General features: G+C 42.1%; 1 protein-coding gene across 1 annotated transcript in view; it reads right to left on the bottom strand.

The window, feature by feature from the left end:
• Positions 1-6,641: 6,641 nt before the first annotated feature.
• Positions 6,642-19,002, bottom strand: part of NSMCE2 (NSE2 (MMS21) homolog, SMC5-SMC6 complex SUMO ligase) — a 219,764-nt gene continuing 207,403 nt past the window's right edge. Inside the window, exons 5-7 of the mRNA XM_061171786.1 lie at positions 15,227-15,327; positions 14,709-14,815; positions 6,642-6,971 (exon numbers count right to left, since the gene is read on the bottom strand). Of these exons, the coding sequence (XP_061027769.1) occupies positions 6,854-6,971; positions 14,709-14,815; positions 15,227-15,327 (326 nt within the window). The 3' untranslated portion in view covers positions 6,642-6,853. The remainder of the gene's footprint in view (positions 6,972-14,708; positions 14,816-15,226; positions 15,328-19,002) is intronic.

Raw genomic sequence — 19,002 nt, 5'->3', positions numbered from 1 at the left:
TATATCTTCCATGTCGCTCCACAACATTCTGTGCTTTCCTCTACCTTTTTAAAACACATGGAGTATATTTTTCGATAGCTCTTTTAATGCCCTTGTCTACTAATTCTATTACCTGTGTCATTTCTGGGTCTATTTCTATTGAATAATTTCTCTCCTCATTATGCATCATATTTTCCTGCTTCATTGCATGCCTGGAACTTTTTCATTGGATACCAGACATTGTGAATTTAACATTGCTGGGCGCTGGCTTTCTTATTTCTTTTATATTCTTTTAAATATCTTTGAGCCTTTTTCTGGACACTGTTAATCAGAGACAGTTCAATCTTTTTGATCAAAGGTCAACAACCGGCAGTCCAGGGACCAAATCTGGCTTCCCTTTCTGTTTTTGTATGGCTCATGAGCTAAGAATGGTTTTTATGTTTTGAAATGGTTGAAAAAAATCAAAAGAATATTTTGTGATGTGAAAATTTTATTAAATTTTCAGTGTCTATAAATAAAGTTTTATTGGCACACAGCCACTAGCATTCATTTCCGTACTGTCTGTGGCTGCTTTCGTGCTACCATGGCAGAGTTGAGTGATTGCAACAGAGACCAAGTGATCTGCAAAGCTGAGAATATTTACTGTCTGGCCCTTCACACAAAAAGTTGCCTACCCTTGCTTTTGAGGCTTGCTTATAAGCACTGTTAAGCAGATAAATGCATCCTTTAGTCCAGGGCTAACTTTGCCCCACTTGGCTGGTGGGAGAAGGAACATCTTGGGCCTGAGTGAGCTCTGGTTTTTGTTCCCGCTGATCCTCTGGGAGGTTCTTTCCCAGCCTCAGGTAGTTTCCTCACAGGCACGAGCTGATGATGACTCAGCTGAAGACTCCAGGGGGACCCTCTGCAGGTCTCCAGAGCTCAATCTCTGAGCAGCTCTCTGCTCTGCGAATTCTAGCTACTTGGCCTCCCTGATCTTCAACTCTGTCTCCTCAACTCAGACAGACCTCCAGGCTCCAGCTAGGTCCCTCTCCTTCTATGGTAGCCTGGGAACTCTTTAGGCAGGAAGCAAGGGCAGCATCCAATGTCTGAAAACCACAATTTCATACATATTTTGTTCAGGTTTTTAGTTGTTAAAGGTGGGAGGTAAATCCGATTTCTGTTAGTCCATCATTGCCAGAAGCAAACTAAGTACTGTATTTTAAAAGAAGAGATGAATATAAATTTATCTTTACAGCAACAAGAATGCTATGTGAAAATGTCATTTTTATTGGTGATGAAGTCACAGATACTGTTAATTCTACTGGAGTTCATTGCCTGCATTCATAATTGTAGGGAATCAAATTCCGATTAGAGGTTAGTAAAAGTAAAGATGTCCTTTTTCTCCCCGTACTAATTTGTAAACCTTCTGAATTTTATTCACGGTCTCCTGGGGATCCATGGTTTCCTGGATAAGAGCTCTTGTGCTGAGATGCTAACAGTAATTTTTTCTTCTGAGTACCAAAGAACTTCTAATTGGCCCTCTTATGGAGCTTATTGTCAATTGTCTTGCAATATTTCAAAAAGTCCCATGTTTTGTGTAAAACAGAAGCCTCAGTTTTTTTTCTCTGTGGGCAAAAACATCCCAGTGCCTTCCAGCATAGCATCCATGTTTCATCATCCTGAGCCTCGTTTGTGCTGATCTCTGGACTCATCAGCGTCGCCGCATTCCTTGTGAACCGTGGGGACCGTTATCAGCTCAGGGCCCACGCAAAGCCTGACAGCCAGAGTCTTCCCTGACTCTGAACGACAGCTTTTCCCGTACATTCCAGCAGCCTTCTGACTTCTTTCTTAACAGCACTGCACTTCTGGTTTGTATTCTGTTTATGACGGAGGATGGTCCTTGGGCTGCGCTTCCTTTCGTAAGTGTGTCTTGCTTTTTCTTTTTGTTTTAAAACAAATTCTGTATTTATTCATGAAAAAAAATCCCCACTAAATGTTCCTTTTTGTGGTCATAAATGTTTATGGTCTTGTTATAAGTTTGGGTCATTCTGCCAACCACTAAATGATTACGGGGTCGTTTTTGGGGACTCAGTTTCATCCTTCCCAATGGCAGGATGAACAGAGAAAGGAACTAGCCAGGGTTTTCACTCCATTATACTTAAAAAAAATAATAAAAGTAGTTAATTAGAACTATTGATTACTATTAGTAATCACTGCGGTAAAATGAATCTACAATTGGGAGATTAAGACATAGAAATAGGTAAAATCAAGTTCCTTATTGTTATCAATCCTATTTAATCTTACCCTCTCATTAACCCTTAACAGATTTTTTTGTTTAAGCAATTGCTTCTTTTTTCTTGGATTTCTTGAGGCTTGAATAGAACTCTTTTTTATTTCACGTTAATCTTTAAGATGCAAAATCACTTCTCAGAATATTGATGGAGATGTGGTTACCAGCTGAACTGGGGAAATCAATGGCTGTTATAGCTGTCCTGTCTTTTCAAATGACCAGGAGGAAAGGCCTCCCCTCCCTCTCCTGTAAAGCAGTGCCCCCCTCAGCTGATTTATATCATTTATACCCCATAAAATTCACCTGTTTTAAGTGTTGGATTCAATGACTTTTAATAAATCTAGAGTTGTGTAATCCTCACCACAATCCGGTTTTAGAACATTTCCTTCACCCCAAAGCAATTCCATCCTCACCTCCAGCCTCAGGCCACCAATAATCTACCTTCTGTCTTTATAGAGCTATCTTTTCTGGACATTTCATGTAAGTGGATTCATACAATATTTGATCTTTGTGACTGGCTCCTTTCACCAGCATCATGTTCAACCATGTTACAAGCATTGATACTTTATTCCTTTTTATAACCACATAGTATTCCGTTTGTATGGACCCACCGCTTCTGTTTAACCACTTACCAGTTGGATATCTGTATCGTTTCCACTTTTTTGCTATTATAAAGCATGTTCCTTATGAACGTTTACACACAAGTCTTTGTGTGAACATAGTTTTGACTTCTCTCGGGTAGATACCCAGGACTGGAATTGATGGGTTGTGTGGTGAATTCATGTTTAACATTTTTTTTTAAAGCCAAACTTTTCAGTGACTGCACCAATTTGCATTTCCACCAGCAATATATGAGAGTTCCTGTTCCCACTCAGATTTAACTGCCTTCTTTTCAGAATAGTTACTCCCTTCCACAAAGTTTGACACAAGATAGAAGGCAGATTTCCAAAACATAACAGATTTCCAGTACCACTGGGTCATCCACCCTCAGGATTTATCCCCCATATCCCAATCAGAAGGTTTCACAAACTTTTGATTAACTTCTTTTGAATCTTGTGACCTGATTTACTAAAACACAATTTTTACTTACTCAATAATTTTCCTGTATTTCCTTTCTTTGTGCTACTGTCCCCCATACATGGCACTCACATAACCCTTTATGCAATTTAGTTTTTTACATATCTGTCTACCCCAACTAGACAAGAAGCGCTCTGGAAGGAATATTTTTGTATCCAAAGTGACTAACACAAAACATGGCATAAAGTGGGCCTTAAAAAGTGTTTGCTGAATAAATACTTAAAGATGCAACATACACATTGGGTTCAAATATACTCTAATTTCCAAGTCAGCTTGTTTTCCTTCAAAAGGGCCATATACTTTGCATAGGACAGATTCACTGAAGAGGAATCTTAGGGTTTAAGAAAACCTTGGCAAGCAGTCCAAATCTTTTAGTTTATGTGACAAATCTGAGGGCTGGATCAGTAAAGTGACTTGCCCAAGGTCATCTGCATGTGCTGGTTAGGAATATGCCATTACTTCTGGAAGAAACCCTGCCATGAAGAGAGCAGGTGAACGGAAGTGTTGGGGAGACAGAAGTGGGGCTGGTCTGTGGGTAGAATCCTGAAGGCCAGGCCTGAAGTTCATTCGGTAGGAAAGGATATAGAATTACCCAATCAGTATTCTAGTAGATTAACATGGGAGGGGGCAGATGTGAGGTGGGAGACCAGCTGGAAGGCTAGAAAACAGTCTAAGTGCGAAGCCAGGAGGGAGGGCCTGGACTTGGTGGGGTGTTTGCAGAGGGGAGGAGGGGAGGAGCACTGGGCTATGCAAAATGCACCGATGACTGGAAAACGGTGCCCCCCTCCTCCGGGAAATGGTGGTCTCAGGAGCAGAAATAAGGAAGATGGGATAGACGTGCAGGTCTGCTGATCATTTATGCATCCTCTACGGTCCTGGGGCAGGGAGCCCAGCGGGAGCCCAGTGGGTGACAGCACTCCCTCTGCATTCACGGTTCCATCCCAATATAAGCTCTACCACCACCACTCACAAGCCAGTGACCTCAGGCCAATGACTTAATGACTCCGAGCCTCAGTTTCCTCATCTGTAAAATGGGGCGATAATGCTTCCCTCTAGGGTTGTAGGGAGGATTCACTTAGGTGATATGTTTAAGGCACTTAGACCTGAGCCTGGTGTGTGGCCAGCGATCAGTTCCCAGTGGCCTCGGATCCCCCAGTCCTGTAATCTCTCTGTCCTCACAGAAAACTTGAGTTGAGGCATGTTCAGTTGGGAGCAGTGCTCCCAGCAGGAGTTGCTTCAAACTGGACACTCCATGTTTGAACTTCTATATAAGGTGAGAGAGAAATCATCTTATTGTTTGGAGTTTGTGGTAATGTTTTAAACTTACTCAATTGGAAATTTCTTAAAGGAACTAGCAATTTTTTTTAAATGCCATGTTCACACAATTATCCAAGTCCTAAACCAGTCATCCGAAAGCAATGATTTAGCTACAATATCTGGTGCAGTTTTCAAATGTCACTCATGGGGCCTTGCATGATCTCAGATAAGACTGGGGCTGCCCTGGGGAAAAAGGGATGGAACTCCCACCTCCTCTTTGACTAGAACTGCTCCCCTTTCAGCTGTCATATTATTATTGGGTTTCTCAGTAAGACAAATATGATTTCATTTGAAGAAAAGGTTTCACTTTTTTGGAAAACTCTTGTAATAGCAATTTAACAAATATACCAGATTGATAATGACAACCAAATGGTGAATCTTCAAAGATAAAAATAAGTTTTATATAAAACTTCAAATTCGTTAATTGGCTGGACAAGTATATGTTTCTGGAGACTAAAGAAGGAAAAATGTCACAGGATACAAATACCTTTTCCGTAGTAGAATGGTGTTTGCATTTTTCTAACCGATATCAGTGTCCACACCAATATTCCGGAATTCTCTTTAGAAAGAGTAGGGGAAAATGCAAATCCAACCTTGGGCAAGCATTTCATGCTTGTCCCTATCTGTTTAGGAAACAAATTATTTCACAAAAGAACCACATTCCATGAAAAGTATGTTTGTTCTGGCTTAAACATAATCATTTCCTCTGGAAGTCTGATTCAGGTAAAGCATCTTACAAAACTCAAAATTACTTAGTTTGTAGACAACTGAACGTCATACTCCTTTCTGAATTTCATGAAAGTGTTTTCAAAATTAATTGTGCCATTTTAGACTATGCTTTGAAACTCAAATGTGTTATTATTTCATGGCCTTTACTGCCTATTAGATATCAAATCCAATTACTTCCTGCATTTTAGTGAACTTTTTATTTTGCACAAACATGTATATGCTTGTTTATTTACAAAAGGTTCCATTTTTAAATGTGGACTTTGAGTATATTTTTTGATTCTAAATAAATCGATAGGGAGGAGGAGAGCATACGATTAAGAATCCAGACCCTCGGACCAGATGATCTAAGTTCCCATCCCAGCTCAGCCACTTACTAGCTTTGTGACTTTCCACGGGTCACTTCACTTCTCTGTGCCTCATTTTACTTCTCTGTAAAGTGGGAATAATAACTGTACCTCTCTCATCAGGCTGTGAAAATTATAGGAGTTAATATATATGTAAAGTGCTTCGAATAGCACCTGGTATACAGTAAGTGCTCAATAAATGTTAGCCATTATTAGTTATTCTTGGTTTCCTAGTGTAGTCAGGGTATGCTTCGTTAGGTTTAATTGATTATTCTAGTTGATAAAAGGCTGCTATGAAGACTATGAATCGATTAGCACTTTTTATACAAATGGAATATAAATCAATGGTATTCAATTTAAAGACCCTGCTGGTCATAAGTCTACAGACTTTCGGGGCTGAAGGGACAGTACAGAACATCTTATTCAATATCTTTATTTCGTGGCTGAAGACCCCCAGCCCCAGGGGGCTGAAGCCACTTACCGAAAGCCACGGAGCAAGGCAGAGAACAGCCAGGATGTGGTTGCTTCCAATGACGCTTCAGGATCTCAGAAGGCTGCAGCAAAGTTTCCATTATGGCATCAGTTATCATCGCACTGATAAGCCAGCTACTGGAGCATTCTGTGCCCATCAGAATGACAAAAGCATTTACATATCTGGAACTGTCAATATACAAAGTAAATATAGGTAAGGGAGCTGGCTTTGCTTTACACCCTCATGCTATTCTTTACTATCCTGATAGAAAATGCTTGCAGTTGGGGGTGTTTCTATGTGTTTGCATTTCAAACATGCCTTCCAAGACATTTTTTCTGTTAAAACTATAATAAAAAACAGTCTGAAGGATTAGAAATAGAGAAGTCTGGCACCACCCAGGCTTTACCACTGGAAGCATTTACACCTCGGGAGGCGCACAGATAAGACACACACAGATAATCAAAGTTTTATTTAAAATTGCAGAACACTTAAAAATAAACAATATAATATGCTTGAATGTTTACTGTAACATAGAAAAAGGCTTCCTTCAATTTTACCCCAAAGTATGCTATGCAGCCAGTTGAAGTGCTCTGACAAGCATCGCTCTCTACAGATGGCTGGGGTAGGAGGTAGGCTGCGGAGTTCCCTGCAGGCAGGGGGCTCTTCCTAGTCGGACTGACGATGTTTTTTCTTGTTGTGACTCTCAATCGCCCTTCTCAGCGCCTCATCCTGGATGAGATCAGACATTCTCACGTCTGTGTGGCTACAGCCAATTTTCGGGCAACTGTGAGGGATGAGAAAATCAAGTCAGGCCACTTCACCTTAATGCCTTCAGCATAAACTTCTCTCACATGCAAGAATTTAAGCGAAGGCATTTTTTTTTTAATTGAATGAAAGATTCTTTAAATTCTATAGTGTTTTACAATTTTCAAAAGTTTCACACAGGTGATTTCATATGATCCCATAATAACCCCTTTTTTTTCTTCTCACCCCTATCTTGCCCCTCCCGCCTCCCTCTCCCCACCGATAGCCACTAGAGTTTGTTCTCTGCATCTGTGAGTTGGCTTCTTTTTTGTTTTATTAGTTTGTTGTATTTTTTAGATTCCACAGATAAGTGATATCATACAGTATTTGTTTTTCTCTGACTTATTTCACTTAGCATAATGTCCTCCAAGTCCATCCATGTTGCTACAAATGGCAAAATTTCATTCTTTTTTATGGCTGAGTAGTGTTTAAGTGAGGACATTTTACCAAAAAAGGAGCACACTTAAAAAATCAGGACCGATGTGCACTCATTCATTTGTTCACCGGGTGCCCACCTGCGCCAGGGCCTGTCCAGCACCGGGGGCAGGGCAATGCCCACTTCACAGCGCTCACTTTCCAGTGGGGGAGACAGATCTTCGCTAACTCAGCCACATAGATGCTTGCTGTGAGTTCATGTGGCATTAAGTGCTGCAAAGGCTAAAGAGCAGGGTCAAGGGAGAGGGTGTGAGCTAAGGGGCTTATCTAGAGGGGGTCAGGGCAAGGCTCACTGGGAGGTCTTATCTAGAACAAGGGCTGCATGAGGCTCGGGCTGGGGCAGCAGCACGTGTAGAAGTCGAGGAGATAGCCGCTTGGTGCCCGGGAGTAAGAGCAAGGTCAGTGTGGCTGGAATGCCCAGGGCAAGAGGGAGGGCATTTGGAGATTTGGTTGGAGGGCTCATGGGGCTTTGGATTTTATTTTAAATATGAAAACAATGGAGGGGTGGAGATAGGGGAGGGATGGGATTTGGCTTACATTTAGAAAACATGACTCTGGCTGTTTAATACAGAACACAGGCAGAGGGGAAGCAGGGAAGAGAGGGGGATTGTGCAGCAGCCAGCAGAGAGAGGGCGGCTTGGATGAGGGTGTAGCAGTGCGCAGCTTTGGGATACAGCCGGAAATAGAACCTATGGGACTTGCTGATGGACCCGATGTGGAGGGTAAAGGAAAGAGCTGAGCTTTGTGCAGAGTCTGGCCCGAGCCGAAGGGGACTGGTGGTACCCTTCATCTCCATGGAAACAACTGGAAACCGGGTTGGGATGGAGTCAGGCAGGAGTCCTGGTTGCTACATGTTCCCTCTGAAATGTCCGCTAGTCCTCGCAGTGGAGAGACTGAGTGGGCTGATGGGGACTCAGGGGAAAAGCTGTGGCTGAAGAAATCAGTGGGTGAGTCACAGTTCTGTTTGGATGTGGTCTCCTCTGAAGGCAGTGGGCTGGATGAAGTCACCTGATTTCTTCTCAACATGAACCAGACGCTGGTAGAGTAGAGTGCCCAGTTTTGGAGTCAAGCCAACCTAGGTCTGAATTCTAACTCCACTGCCTACTTGCTTATTATGAGACCACCGGCAACTCACTTTACCTTTTGGAGCCTCTGTGTCCTCAGATTTACAAAAGGGGCAGAATCCCAATTTCCCAGGGCTCCAGGCAACACAGTGCTCAATAACTTTCATTCCCTTCACCATCTCCTATGACTATCACCCGTCTCCTGATGAAAGCTGCTGATCTGTCTATAGATTGCATACCTCCAACACAGACGGGCGCACATTCGTGCATTCATTTGACCCTTTTCTGTGATTGGCCCCGTGCTAGTTCTAAGCACCCAGCTGTAAAATACAAATATAGGTTCCTGCCCCACACAGAGCTCTGGCCCAGTGATCTGAGACAACCCTCCAAAAAGCACAGATCAAAAATAACAAATTCAAGACAAAAGCTATAAACCAGAAGGGGAAGAAGGCAGATCATGGGAGCTCTAATTTGTCCAGCAGTAGAAAGCTCAACAGTTCAACACAAAAGTGAAACTTTTTCTTGGTCTTGATTTCTGGACCAAGGCATCTTTATATTAGAGGAGCATTAATCAATGTAATGAATAATATGCTTGCTAACAATATTTATATTTAAAATACTGAAATGTGTCCTGTATGGTTGGGGACCTGTGTTAAAATGTGATTAAAGAAAGGCAATCATATGAAAGATGATGGGGGTGATTTGGCCCAGGTATGATGATTTGGCTTTGCGTTAGGGGAAGGATTGGAGGTGCTTGAGAAATGCTTTACACTGGTTTGAAACACCCTGCTGTCTCAAAGTGAATTCTTTCTTTCAGTATGAAAGTAAATAAGGTGAGATTATGAAAAGGATATGGACACTTTCCTGACTTCAGCAAAGGCATTTTTCATCACTTCAACTTCCATGACATGGAAATGCAACCTGAAGTCGGTGGCTGGGATGACCCTCAGTTAATGCTTATCAACCCACTGATCATTCACACTGACTGCCAGGCTGTAGTCCCCCTACTTCACAGAACAAAGTCTTTAACACCAATAGTCAGACAGTGAATAAGCTGTTTTAGGGAAGTGGAGAGTGGGGTGGGGAGGACTTCCTGATGACATCAGTGGTTTTAGTCAGTAAATGAGAGCATTCTGAGAATGTGTGGTGGGATTAACCACACCAGTCAGCTGCAGAGCTGCATGCACATTATCCCATTATCCCGTGTCACACAAAGAGGTCTGAGCTCACTTAGGGTACCAGCCCGGGGGACAGAGGCATTAACCAAAAAGCCCTCCCAATGGGAGCCAGACGGCCTAAAGACACAACTACAGGCTCAAGGGTGAAAAAGACCTGGGCTCAAGCCTCCTGGCTGTGACACTCTGGGCAACTGATGTCATTAATGGGCCTCAGTTTCTTCCTCTAGGAAGGCAGAGCATAGGGTTGTTGTGAGAATGAGTAGGATGCGTGCGACAACGGTCCAGGAAGTCACTCAGGTGCTCAATAAGCTGGTCCCTGCTCTAGGACACAACTTCCGTTCTCTAGAACCTTGTGGAGAAGAACCGGGCCCACCTACAATGCTGGCAGGAGGCAGGCGTCGTGGGAGCACAGGGGTGGGGCACCTTGCGCAGCACAAATGGGGGTTCCAGGAAGGCTTCCCGGAGGAGAGGTCAATGCAGGAGAACCTTGTTTCTCACCCCGTCTCAAATAAACAAACACAAGTCTCTAAAGAGGATAAGACAAGGTCATAATGACATGATACTGAATCAGGGCACTCCTCCCCTGGAGAAAGAACACTCTATAAGCATTAGTGCATTCATCCCCACGACATCCTGGTGAACAAGATAGGCGTGGCAACACCCAGTCTTAAGCTCTCGCGTCATTGCTGTGCAAGAGTCAGACCTACAGGCCTGGAAGGAGAGGCTGGGTCCTGAACTGGGGTCACTGACAGGGCAGAACATTCCACTGCAGCAGTGGGCAAGAGGGTAAGTGTCTGCTGAACAAAGGGACCAAGTCTTAGGGGGTCCCAGAGGCTGTGGGGACCCTTGGCCTCAGCATCAGCTGAAAAGTACAGGATTCTGGGTCTTACGAGCTCCTGGATCTGGGCCCCAAGAATTCCAAAGTCCAGCCCAGCTCTAGAAAGCAGGTCTGGAAATGTGAGTGGGATGGATTCCCATCATACCTAAACACAGAGTGTAACTCTATCCTACATCCTCTGAGTCTAAAATAATGTGTCACTAAGCAGTGAGGTAAGTAATACAAACATGAACAGTCTTGACCTCAATAACCCGACTGCTATTTGTTCAGCACGCTGTAGTCCAAAAAGAGCTTTCTCCTAAGTGCTTTGCTTCTCCACTGCCAAGAAATTTGCTGGTCCAGACCTGGACTGGAATTCCCCACTGTTCCTTTGATCCTGAAATTCTGTGAGACGTCGCTATTTCCATTTTACAGATGAAGACACTGAGGCTCTGAAAGGTTAATGGACTTGTTGGTAAATGGTTAAAATAGGGCCTCCAAGCGCAATGCTGGAGTTCTGCTATTCAACGACACATTTCTGTTCAACTTAATTGTACTCTCCGTGCTCTTAAATGTGACTGTTTGTTAATATAGCCTCTGTTCTTAAACAAAAAAGGAAAGAAATGACTATGGATAATAGGAAATGTCTTATTAATATGAAAATCATAAGGCAGCTTTATTAGTAAGATAATAAACAGCCTGATTATTAAGAGATGTGTTTTAAGAAACTATTCTAGGGCTTCCCTGGTGGCGCAGTGGTTGAGAATCTGCCTGCCAATGCAGGGGACACGGGTTCGAGCTCTGGTCTGGGAAGATCCCACATGCCGCGCAGCAACTGGGCCCGTGAGCCACAACTACTGAGCCTGCGCGTCTGGAGCCTGTGCTCCGCAGCAAGAGAGGCCGCGATAGTGAGAGGCCCGTGCACCGCAATGAAGAGTGGCCCCCGCTCGCCGCAACTAGAGAAAGCCCTCGCACAGAAATGAAGATCCAACACAGCCAAAAATAAATAAATAAATTTATTAAAAAAAAAAAAAAGAAACTATTCTAACTATTGTATTTAGTTAGGGCTAAAGTCTCAACAATGGAGACTTTAAAATGGAGTCAGTGCCAGTAACACAATGTACCTGGAACTCCTGTCTGACAAAACATAGTTGGAACCAACAAGGAGGAAAAACTGAGATTCCTCAGACTGGATGTGTCACAGACACTTTTAAACAAAGGGAACCCGGAACTGCTCATTGCCCTAACATGCGTCCTGGGAAACAACACTAATTCGTGTTTAATCAGGAACCTCCGGAGTAGGCTTTGAAGAGGCCCTGGATTCTAACCTGTTGCCAAATACAATGTACCTCATCCTCAAGATCCTGTCACTCCAGCACTGGCTCCTGTAATACTCAACTCGCTTATCTCTCATCCCTTCTCTCCTGGCTACGTCTCAGACTGCTTTGTTGGAGTCTTCTTCCTTTGATTGCCCTTTCAAAATGGCAGAATGCTTTTTTGTGGGTCTATGTTAGGTGCTGGGGGAACACGGTAAGCAGAGCAGAGCTAGATCCTGGCCTCGCGTTGCTCAGAGCCAGGCCAAGGTCCCGTCCTTGGGGGTTCTCAGCTGGCTGTCACATCTGGTCCAGAGCTGTACCTGTGCTGGTCTGACTCTTCTGTATCAATAACCTTACAGTCAACATCTCACACTCAGAGCTCTCTCCCGAGCTCAAACACCCACATTTTCTGTGCCTCCTGGATACTTTCCAGATGGCTGTATTGCTAGGACCTCAAACTCAGCATGACCCAAACTGTGCCTCTTATAATCCTTCCTAAATGTGTTCCCCTTATGACCTCTCTGTTGGCTAATGACATCGCCATCCTTCTAGACACCCAGTTTAGAAATGTCAGTCATCCTTCCACTTGTTCCCTTCAACTTCCGGCTACCAAATTCTGTCCATCGTACCTCCACGATCATGTGCCTCCTCATTTCCTTCCACCTATGACTCCTGCCTCAATCCCAGCTCTCATTATCTATAACTTACTCTACTGCAAAAGCATCTAAATTGACATCTCCACCTCATGCCTTTATTCATCCATCTCTTGAACTGCTACTGGAGTAACTTCCTAAAACCCAGGTTGACTCGTCTTATTCCCTCAAAACCCTGCAATGTTCTCTCATGCCTACAGAATAATGGTGGCAAGAATGATGATGAGGATAATGATGATGGGATAAAGTTTATTGACCATGTGACAGGTACTTTAAGTGCTCTACATATATCTTATTCAAATTTCAAACATACCAATGAGGCAATTACAACTATTATCATCAATTTATAGATGAGGAAACTAATGAAATCATGACATTTAACGCCCTCTACAATGAGTATAGAATAGAGAGAGAATTTACATACACCACTCCCCTATTGCTATTGTCCAGAACATCCTTCTAATCACCGGCTAACATGCAATCAGTGTCGCCCTACCTACTCTCCCCCAAGTGGAACAGACTCTGAATAGGGCGAGCCTCTTGGCTAGAAAGAGTCTTCTACACCATTCTCTGAAATCCTTCTCATTTTTCAAGGCCCAGCAAAAATAGTACCTTCGCTGTAGTCCTTCCAGACTTCCTCGACTTGGACTTAACTGTTCTTACTAAGCTATGAGAACCTGCAGAGTTTGTGGAATCTGCACCCAAGTTATAGAAGTATGACAGAAAAATACCCACCTTTTCCAAATGACGGGTGTTACTCAAGTGCTTCCAAACATTATTTACAATTCAAAAAAGGCAAAGGACATTAGAAAGTCAAAGTATGTAATCAAGAAGATGCATTTAAATGTGAGCCTGCTCTGGGAGTTGCTCCCAGCCATCCTGTGACTTGGGAGAAATGTGCTTTTGTATCAGTGCCTGCCCTTTTCAAATCTGACTCGAGGAGAATGTCACAAACTTTAAGGAAGAAGAGCTGTGATGTAGAACTATCTGGGAATACCTATTCTTAGCAATTATGTCAACAAATTAAAATTTTGTTTTTCAGAGAATAAACATAGAAAAAAGTTAGGAGAAAAAGAAGGCTTAGAAGTCCAGAAACAAAGAAAATTACACTCACAAGGGAAAATGAAAGGTTCCTTAGGGAAATATGATATCTCAGTTGTAAGCTGGAAAGTCAAAACAGATAAAAATGTGCTCAGACAATCTCGATTTTGTAATCATTAGGCAGTTCTTCTAGAATAAATAGGGCAAACTACTTGACTGAATGACCATCAAGATATCTGCAGTCTCAAATGCCCTATCTTTAAGTCCACACCCAGATGAGGAGTGGTGGGGAATTCCAGTTCTAGGTCTGGACCAGCAAATTTCTGGGCGATGGAGAAGCAAGCCACACATCAAAGGGACTGTTATCACAAGTCCATTGAGAACTGGTCACACCTGCAATTCCATTCCTTCCACAAATCTGTGATAAAAGCACAAGAAATGCCAACCAAGTCAAAGCTAGGCTAGCCAACCCAGGCTTCTATGTTATTATAGAAACAGAGCCATGGTCCTCCAGGGTTGGAGCATGTGTGCATGTGTGTGTGTGTGCGTGTGTGTGTGTGTGTGTGTGTGTGTGTGTAAGAGAAAGGGGTAGAAATATATATATAAAAGAAAGATTCTCTAAACATTCCAATTAAAAATTTTTTTCTCATTGCAGTCATCCATGAATTTACTTAAACCATTTGGGAAGTTATTTACGTAATTAAAGATATGAAAGGTTTTCCCGGACAATCAAATCTTGATCATCAAGACCAACTGGATACGAATTCTTATCTTAGAATGATGACTTAATATATTTTTTAAACAAACTACCTGTATTGCAGGATGCAAAAAAAAAAAAAAATATTTTTTTAACCATTCCTTCTTGTTTGGGTAAGTGCATATAGAAAGGGGAAAAGAAATCTCTCGGTATCACAGTTCTCTATTTTTTTCAGGCTCCAGCACAAATTCATAAAAATTCCTATTATCTAATGATTAACATTACAACCAATTCCTTTTTCTCGTGTTCTGAAGGTGTGGTTGAAGCTCCTTCAGTTTCTTCCTGAACAGATTACTAATTTGTTCCCTCATGTCCTGTTTTTCCATGTTGACACTATCCCTCCAGCTGAATGGACTTCAGGGGAGAAGTTTAAGTGCCTTTTCCTCCAGCGTGAACGCACCGCCTCGGACTGACCACCCCTGGGAAGGTGTCACTTCCCTTCCTGCGGCAACTCACCAGGCCTTTTTCTTCCGCTTGTGCTTGGACTCAATCATGCGAACAATGGCTTCTTCTTCATAGGTGTGGCCACACACTTTATTTTTCACTGGCTTCTTCATTTCCAACTGCAATCAAGGAGACATCAGGCTTTCAGGAATGATAGTGATCAGCTTCCAGTAACTTCTCCAAGCCCACAATTATTTGGCGCTATGTTTGCCTAGACCTGGGGCTTCCGAGGTTTAACCTCCCCATCTCGTGGCTCTAGATAACTCTTAGGGCAGATGACCACATCAGAAAATGCAGGGAGACCAGTGGCACCAATGACACTTGGCCTGTGGGCCAGGAATTTATTCCTAGATCCCTAAGGGCATCATTGACTGAAAACTCTTTCCCAGGTATACTCTTCAACTCTCATCCCTTTCCTTTCCTCCCTCCTCAACTCTAGACATGAAATGAAGTCAGAAAGCAAACAGGAACCCTTTGCCTCTATGAAGTGAATCGCTTTTTCTTTCAGGGGAAGGAGGAGAAAACAGTACCTGTGTAATGGGGCAGATGAAGTTGGTCTGACTTTGGGTCACAATCATATCTTCGTCAACTCCTTCTGTGCCGTCAGCCTCTCTGTCTGCTTGAAGACCATCTAGAGGGAAAAAGGGAAGTTGCTGAGTCTTGTTGGTCTAACATGTCAAGGACAGGAAGGGATGGAAGGGTCTCTTTGGTGTTAGCCCCTGTGCTAGGCGCTTGGATGCATATTAACTCTTCTGCAGGGGAGGCAGGACTCTGCCCACGTTTGGTAAGGAAACAGATTTGGAGCAGCGAAATAACTTTTTCAAAGTTACAGAGAGTGAATTTGTGAGGGAGTACTGTTCACTAATCAAGAATGTGGCTTTGGAGTCAGAAGGACGTGGTCATCTTTGTCACTTCCAGCTGTGAGACCTCGTGCTAGCAAGGTCTGTTTTTAACGTCTCTATAACTTTATTGCAAAGATTAAGAGGTGAAGAATTTAGTGTGCTCTGCACAGCTCCTGGCACAAAGACACATTCAATAAATGATAGTTACTGTTGGACAGTACAGGGATTCTCAAACTTTTTGGTCTTAGAACCCTTTTGTACTTTTAGAAATTATTGAGGATGCCAATAAACTTTTAAAATGTGGTTTATATTTATCAAGATTTGCCATGTTAGACACTACGACTTAGGAATTAAAAAATATGTATTTATTAATTCATTTAAAAAGAACAATCCCATGACATGTGAACATAAATGACATTTAAAAAATTAAAAGTAATTATATTTTCCAGAACAAAAAAAAGTTAGAGATAAGAGTGGCATTGTTTTACATTTGTGAAAATATCTTTAATGTGTGGCTTAATAGAAGATAGTTGGATTTTGATATCTGTGTACGCATCCAGTCTGTCATGATATCACATCACATAGCCTCTGGAAAAATTCACTTATGAAAAGAAAGAGAGTGAAAAGGGCAAATGACATCTTAGTATTATTATGAAGATAGTTTTGACCTTGTGGGTACCCTGAAAGGCTCTCAGAGTACCCTAGGGGTTTCTGGCCCACACTTTGAGAACCGCTGAGTAAATGAGTGGTAGGGCTAGCTTTGAATATAACTTATTTGATTCTGATATCTGTGTTCTTTTCATGGTCCTTGCCCCTCACCAAGGGAAACTAGATAATAGATGGCTTCTGAATGGGGTACTGAGAGAATCTCATATGAAAGCCTTTCTTTCTGGAGAAGGCAGACTTGTCATTCTGCACTGAAATCAAAGATCAGTAGTGTTTTAAACACAAGTGTGACAGTGCAGTGACAGTGTAGTCCTTCCTCCTCCTTTTTCCCCTCCCTTTCTCTCTTCTCCCTTCCCTTCCTTCTTTCATTTTGGCAAAATATTGAATATAGACATTAAAAAGTGCCTCGCTTTTAATGTGTGAGGGAAACCCTTTTCTTAAGTTGAGATGGTTCTGCACATCTTTTAGTTCCTACAACTGCTGGCCCTGGCCTTCCCCCTTGGCCAGATGAAGTATATGCTGGAAAAGTACTACTGGGGGCAGGAAAAGGGCCACCGAGCACTTGTTCAAGGTCACCCAGTGAACTTATGGCTGAAACCCAGGGATTCTGCCCCCAATTACTCTGTTTTTTTGGTAGGGGTTTCTCTTTGTTTTAGCAACTAGTGCTATTTATATGCCAGCTTGCTGTATTTTCTTAGAGAAATGTCCCCCAAACAGCGCTTATTCCTTGAAGAAGGCAAGAGTGAAGCCCTCAGAGCTTAGGATTTCCCAGACAGAGCATTTTCTAACCATTGGTCATTAAGGTACAATGCCTGGGGCCTTTCAGCTTTTCAAGGGCTGATAAAAAGGTCTGAGACCTTGAAAACCATTTACTGGTTTCAAAACAGGATAACTACAAAACGGAAAATAATCAATTTTAAAGGTCTACAAAATGTAATGTTGGGTTAACTTCATTAATTGTTGATTTGGTAATCAAAAGTATTTCCTTTGGAAGCAATATATACGCTGGATTTAGGTTTTAATTTAATAATTCCCAAGTATGCTAAGATAATTGCTGAGAAATTAATAGCCAATTAGAGGTTAAATCACTTACTTGTAGCCAACCGTTTTCCAAAGCAAAATTGTAAAAATATCTTCAAAAAATTTTGCCAGCAATAAAATTATATTTAATGTGGAAGTTGCCATAGTTTAGTATGTTTGCTATGATGTGAGTTGGGGCTTCTGAAATAATTTTCCTTCGATCTATGAAGAGTCCTTGTGCTTCCCAGGACCTGTCTTTGGTATGAATAGCGCAAGAGTCAGACTCTTAAAAGAGTCCTCTTATCAACCCAATGATTCTTCACGATGGTTCAGGAAAGTTGGACAGGTAAGGAGAAAAGTCAAGGAGCAGAGCTGAGAGCTATTCTGATTCTTTGATTCACTTTCCAAAGCCTCCTCTTGAGGGCTGCTGCCACCCATTTCTGATTGTGCGTTTGACAGTCAAAATAAAAGTATCTCTTTGTCCATTTCTTACAGGGCTTACTCTGAACTGATAGATTTCTGACTGTATATGTTATACTGTGGAATTCACCAGAAAATCTGTTGGATGAATAACAGGGTTCAGCCAATGTGAAAGACTGTGGGTTTTTGTTTTTTTTTTTAATTTTCTATTTTTAAATTTCAAAAAGTAGAGGAAGCAAGAAAGCACAACTCAAATGCAATGCCAACCACTAGGGAAGGCTGAGTGGGGAACTTAGAAGCTGTAGGTGGCTATCAACAGCAGCGATCACGAAAGAAGAAGGTGACATAAGTGAGACTGGGAAAGAATGCCAACGGTGAGTAATAGCCCACGGACCGAGAGTCTAAAAAGAGAAAGAGCCTCAATAGCTAAACTTCTCTTGAGCTAGAACATTTCCTCACCCGAAATCTATATTTATAGAAAGTGATATTAACGTTGGGATTCTACAGTGTGCTAAAACAAAAGGTCACATCTGGCAATAAATACCACTTACACTAATCTATACAGAAAGACAAAACTTTTTGATAAGCCCGCTGAAAGGAAGATTGGAGAGAAAAAATACAGATCGTCTACTAGAATCACAAAAGTTTTAAACTGAGGTTATTTATCCTTATTCTCTCATTTCCTGGAGAAAACGGAGATCCAAAGACATTATAGGTTTTGTCCAAAGTCATGCAGGGAGTTAGTACAGTAAATCAATGTATAGCTCTACTTTCTTGGCCTGCTTAATTTGAATACTAAAACCAGTGTATAGGTTCTGGGAGCCATCCCTCCCTCCCCCAGATTATTATTTTATTAATAATAATACCTCGAGTTTACTGACTGCTACATAGCAGCTACTATGCTAAGCACTTTATATACATTATTTCATTTAATCTGCACAAAACACCCATGAAGAACAACTCTATTGTTATTCCTACCGAATAGACAAGAAAACTGAAGCCTCCACAATATTTTTAAGGCAAAAGTAGAAAATATCAGCATTATAATAAAGAAACAAGCGGATTAAATCTGTTTGGTATTCAAGAGATCTCAAAAAAATTTCTGATTAAAAAAGGAAAAACAAGATGATGAGTCACACTGTTTTCCATATACATAAACAAGGCATGTTGTCAGAAGTATACGCGCCAGCTGTCAGCTTCCGCCCAGATGGGCAGATCTCAGACCCACACCTAACATCCATGCCCGGGCCCAGGGCACCCAAGCAAAGTGCCGAGGAGGGAAACCTGGGCAGGAACTAATATCTACAGAGCACCCAGGAGGGATGTATCAGGACTGAGTTAGCAACTTGAATGGGATT

This window comes from Eubalaena glacialis, chromosome 17 (assembly GCF_028564815.1).
Source record: "Eubalaena glacialis isolate mEubGla1 chromosome 17, mEubGla1.1.hap2.+ XY, whole genome shotgun sequence".
NCBI lineage: Eukaryota > Metazoa > Chordata > Mammalia > Artiodactyla > Balaenidae > Eubalaena > Eubalaena glacialis.
Note: the sequence above shows the minus strand (reverse complement) of the source record. Positions and strands in the feature narration are given on the sequence as shown.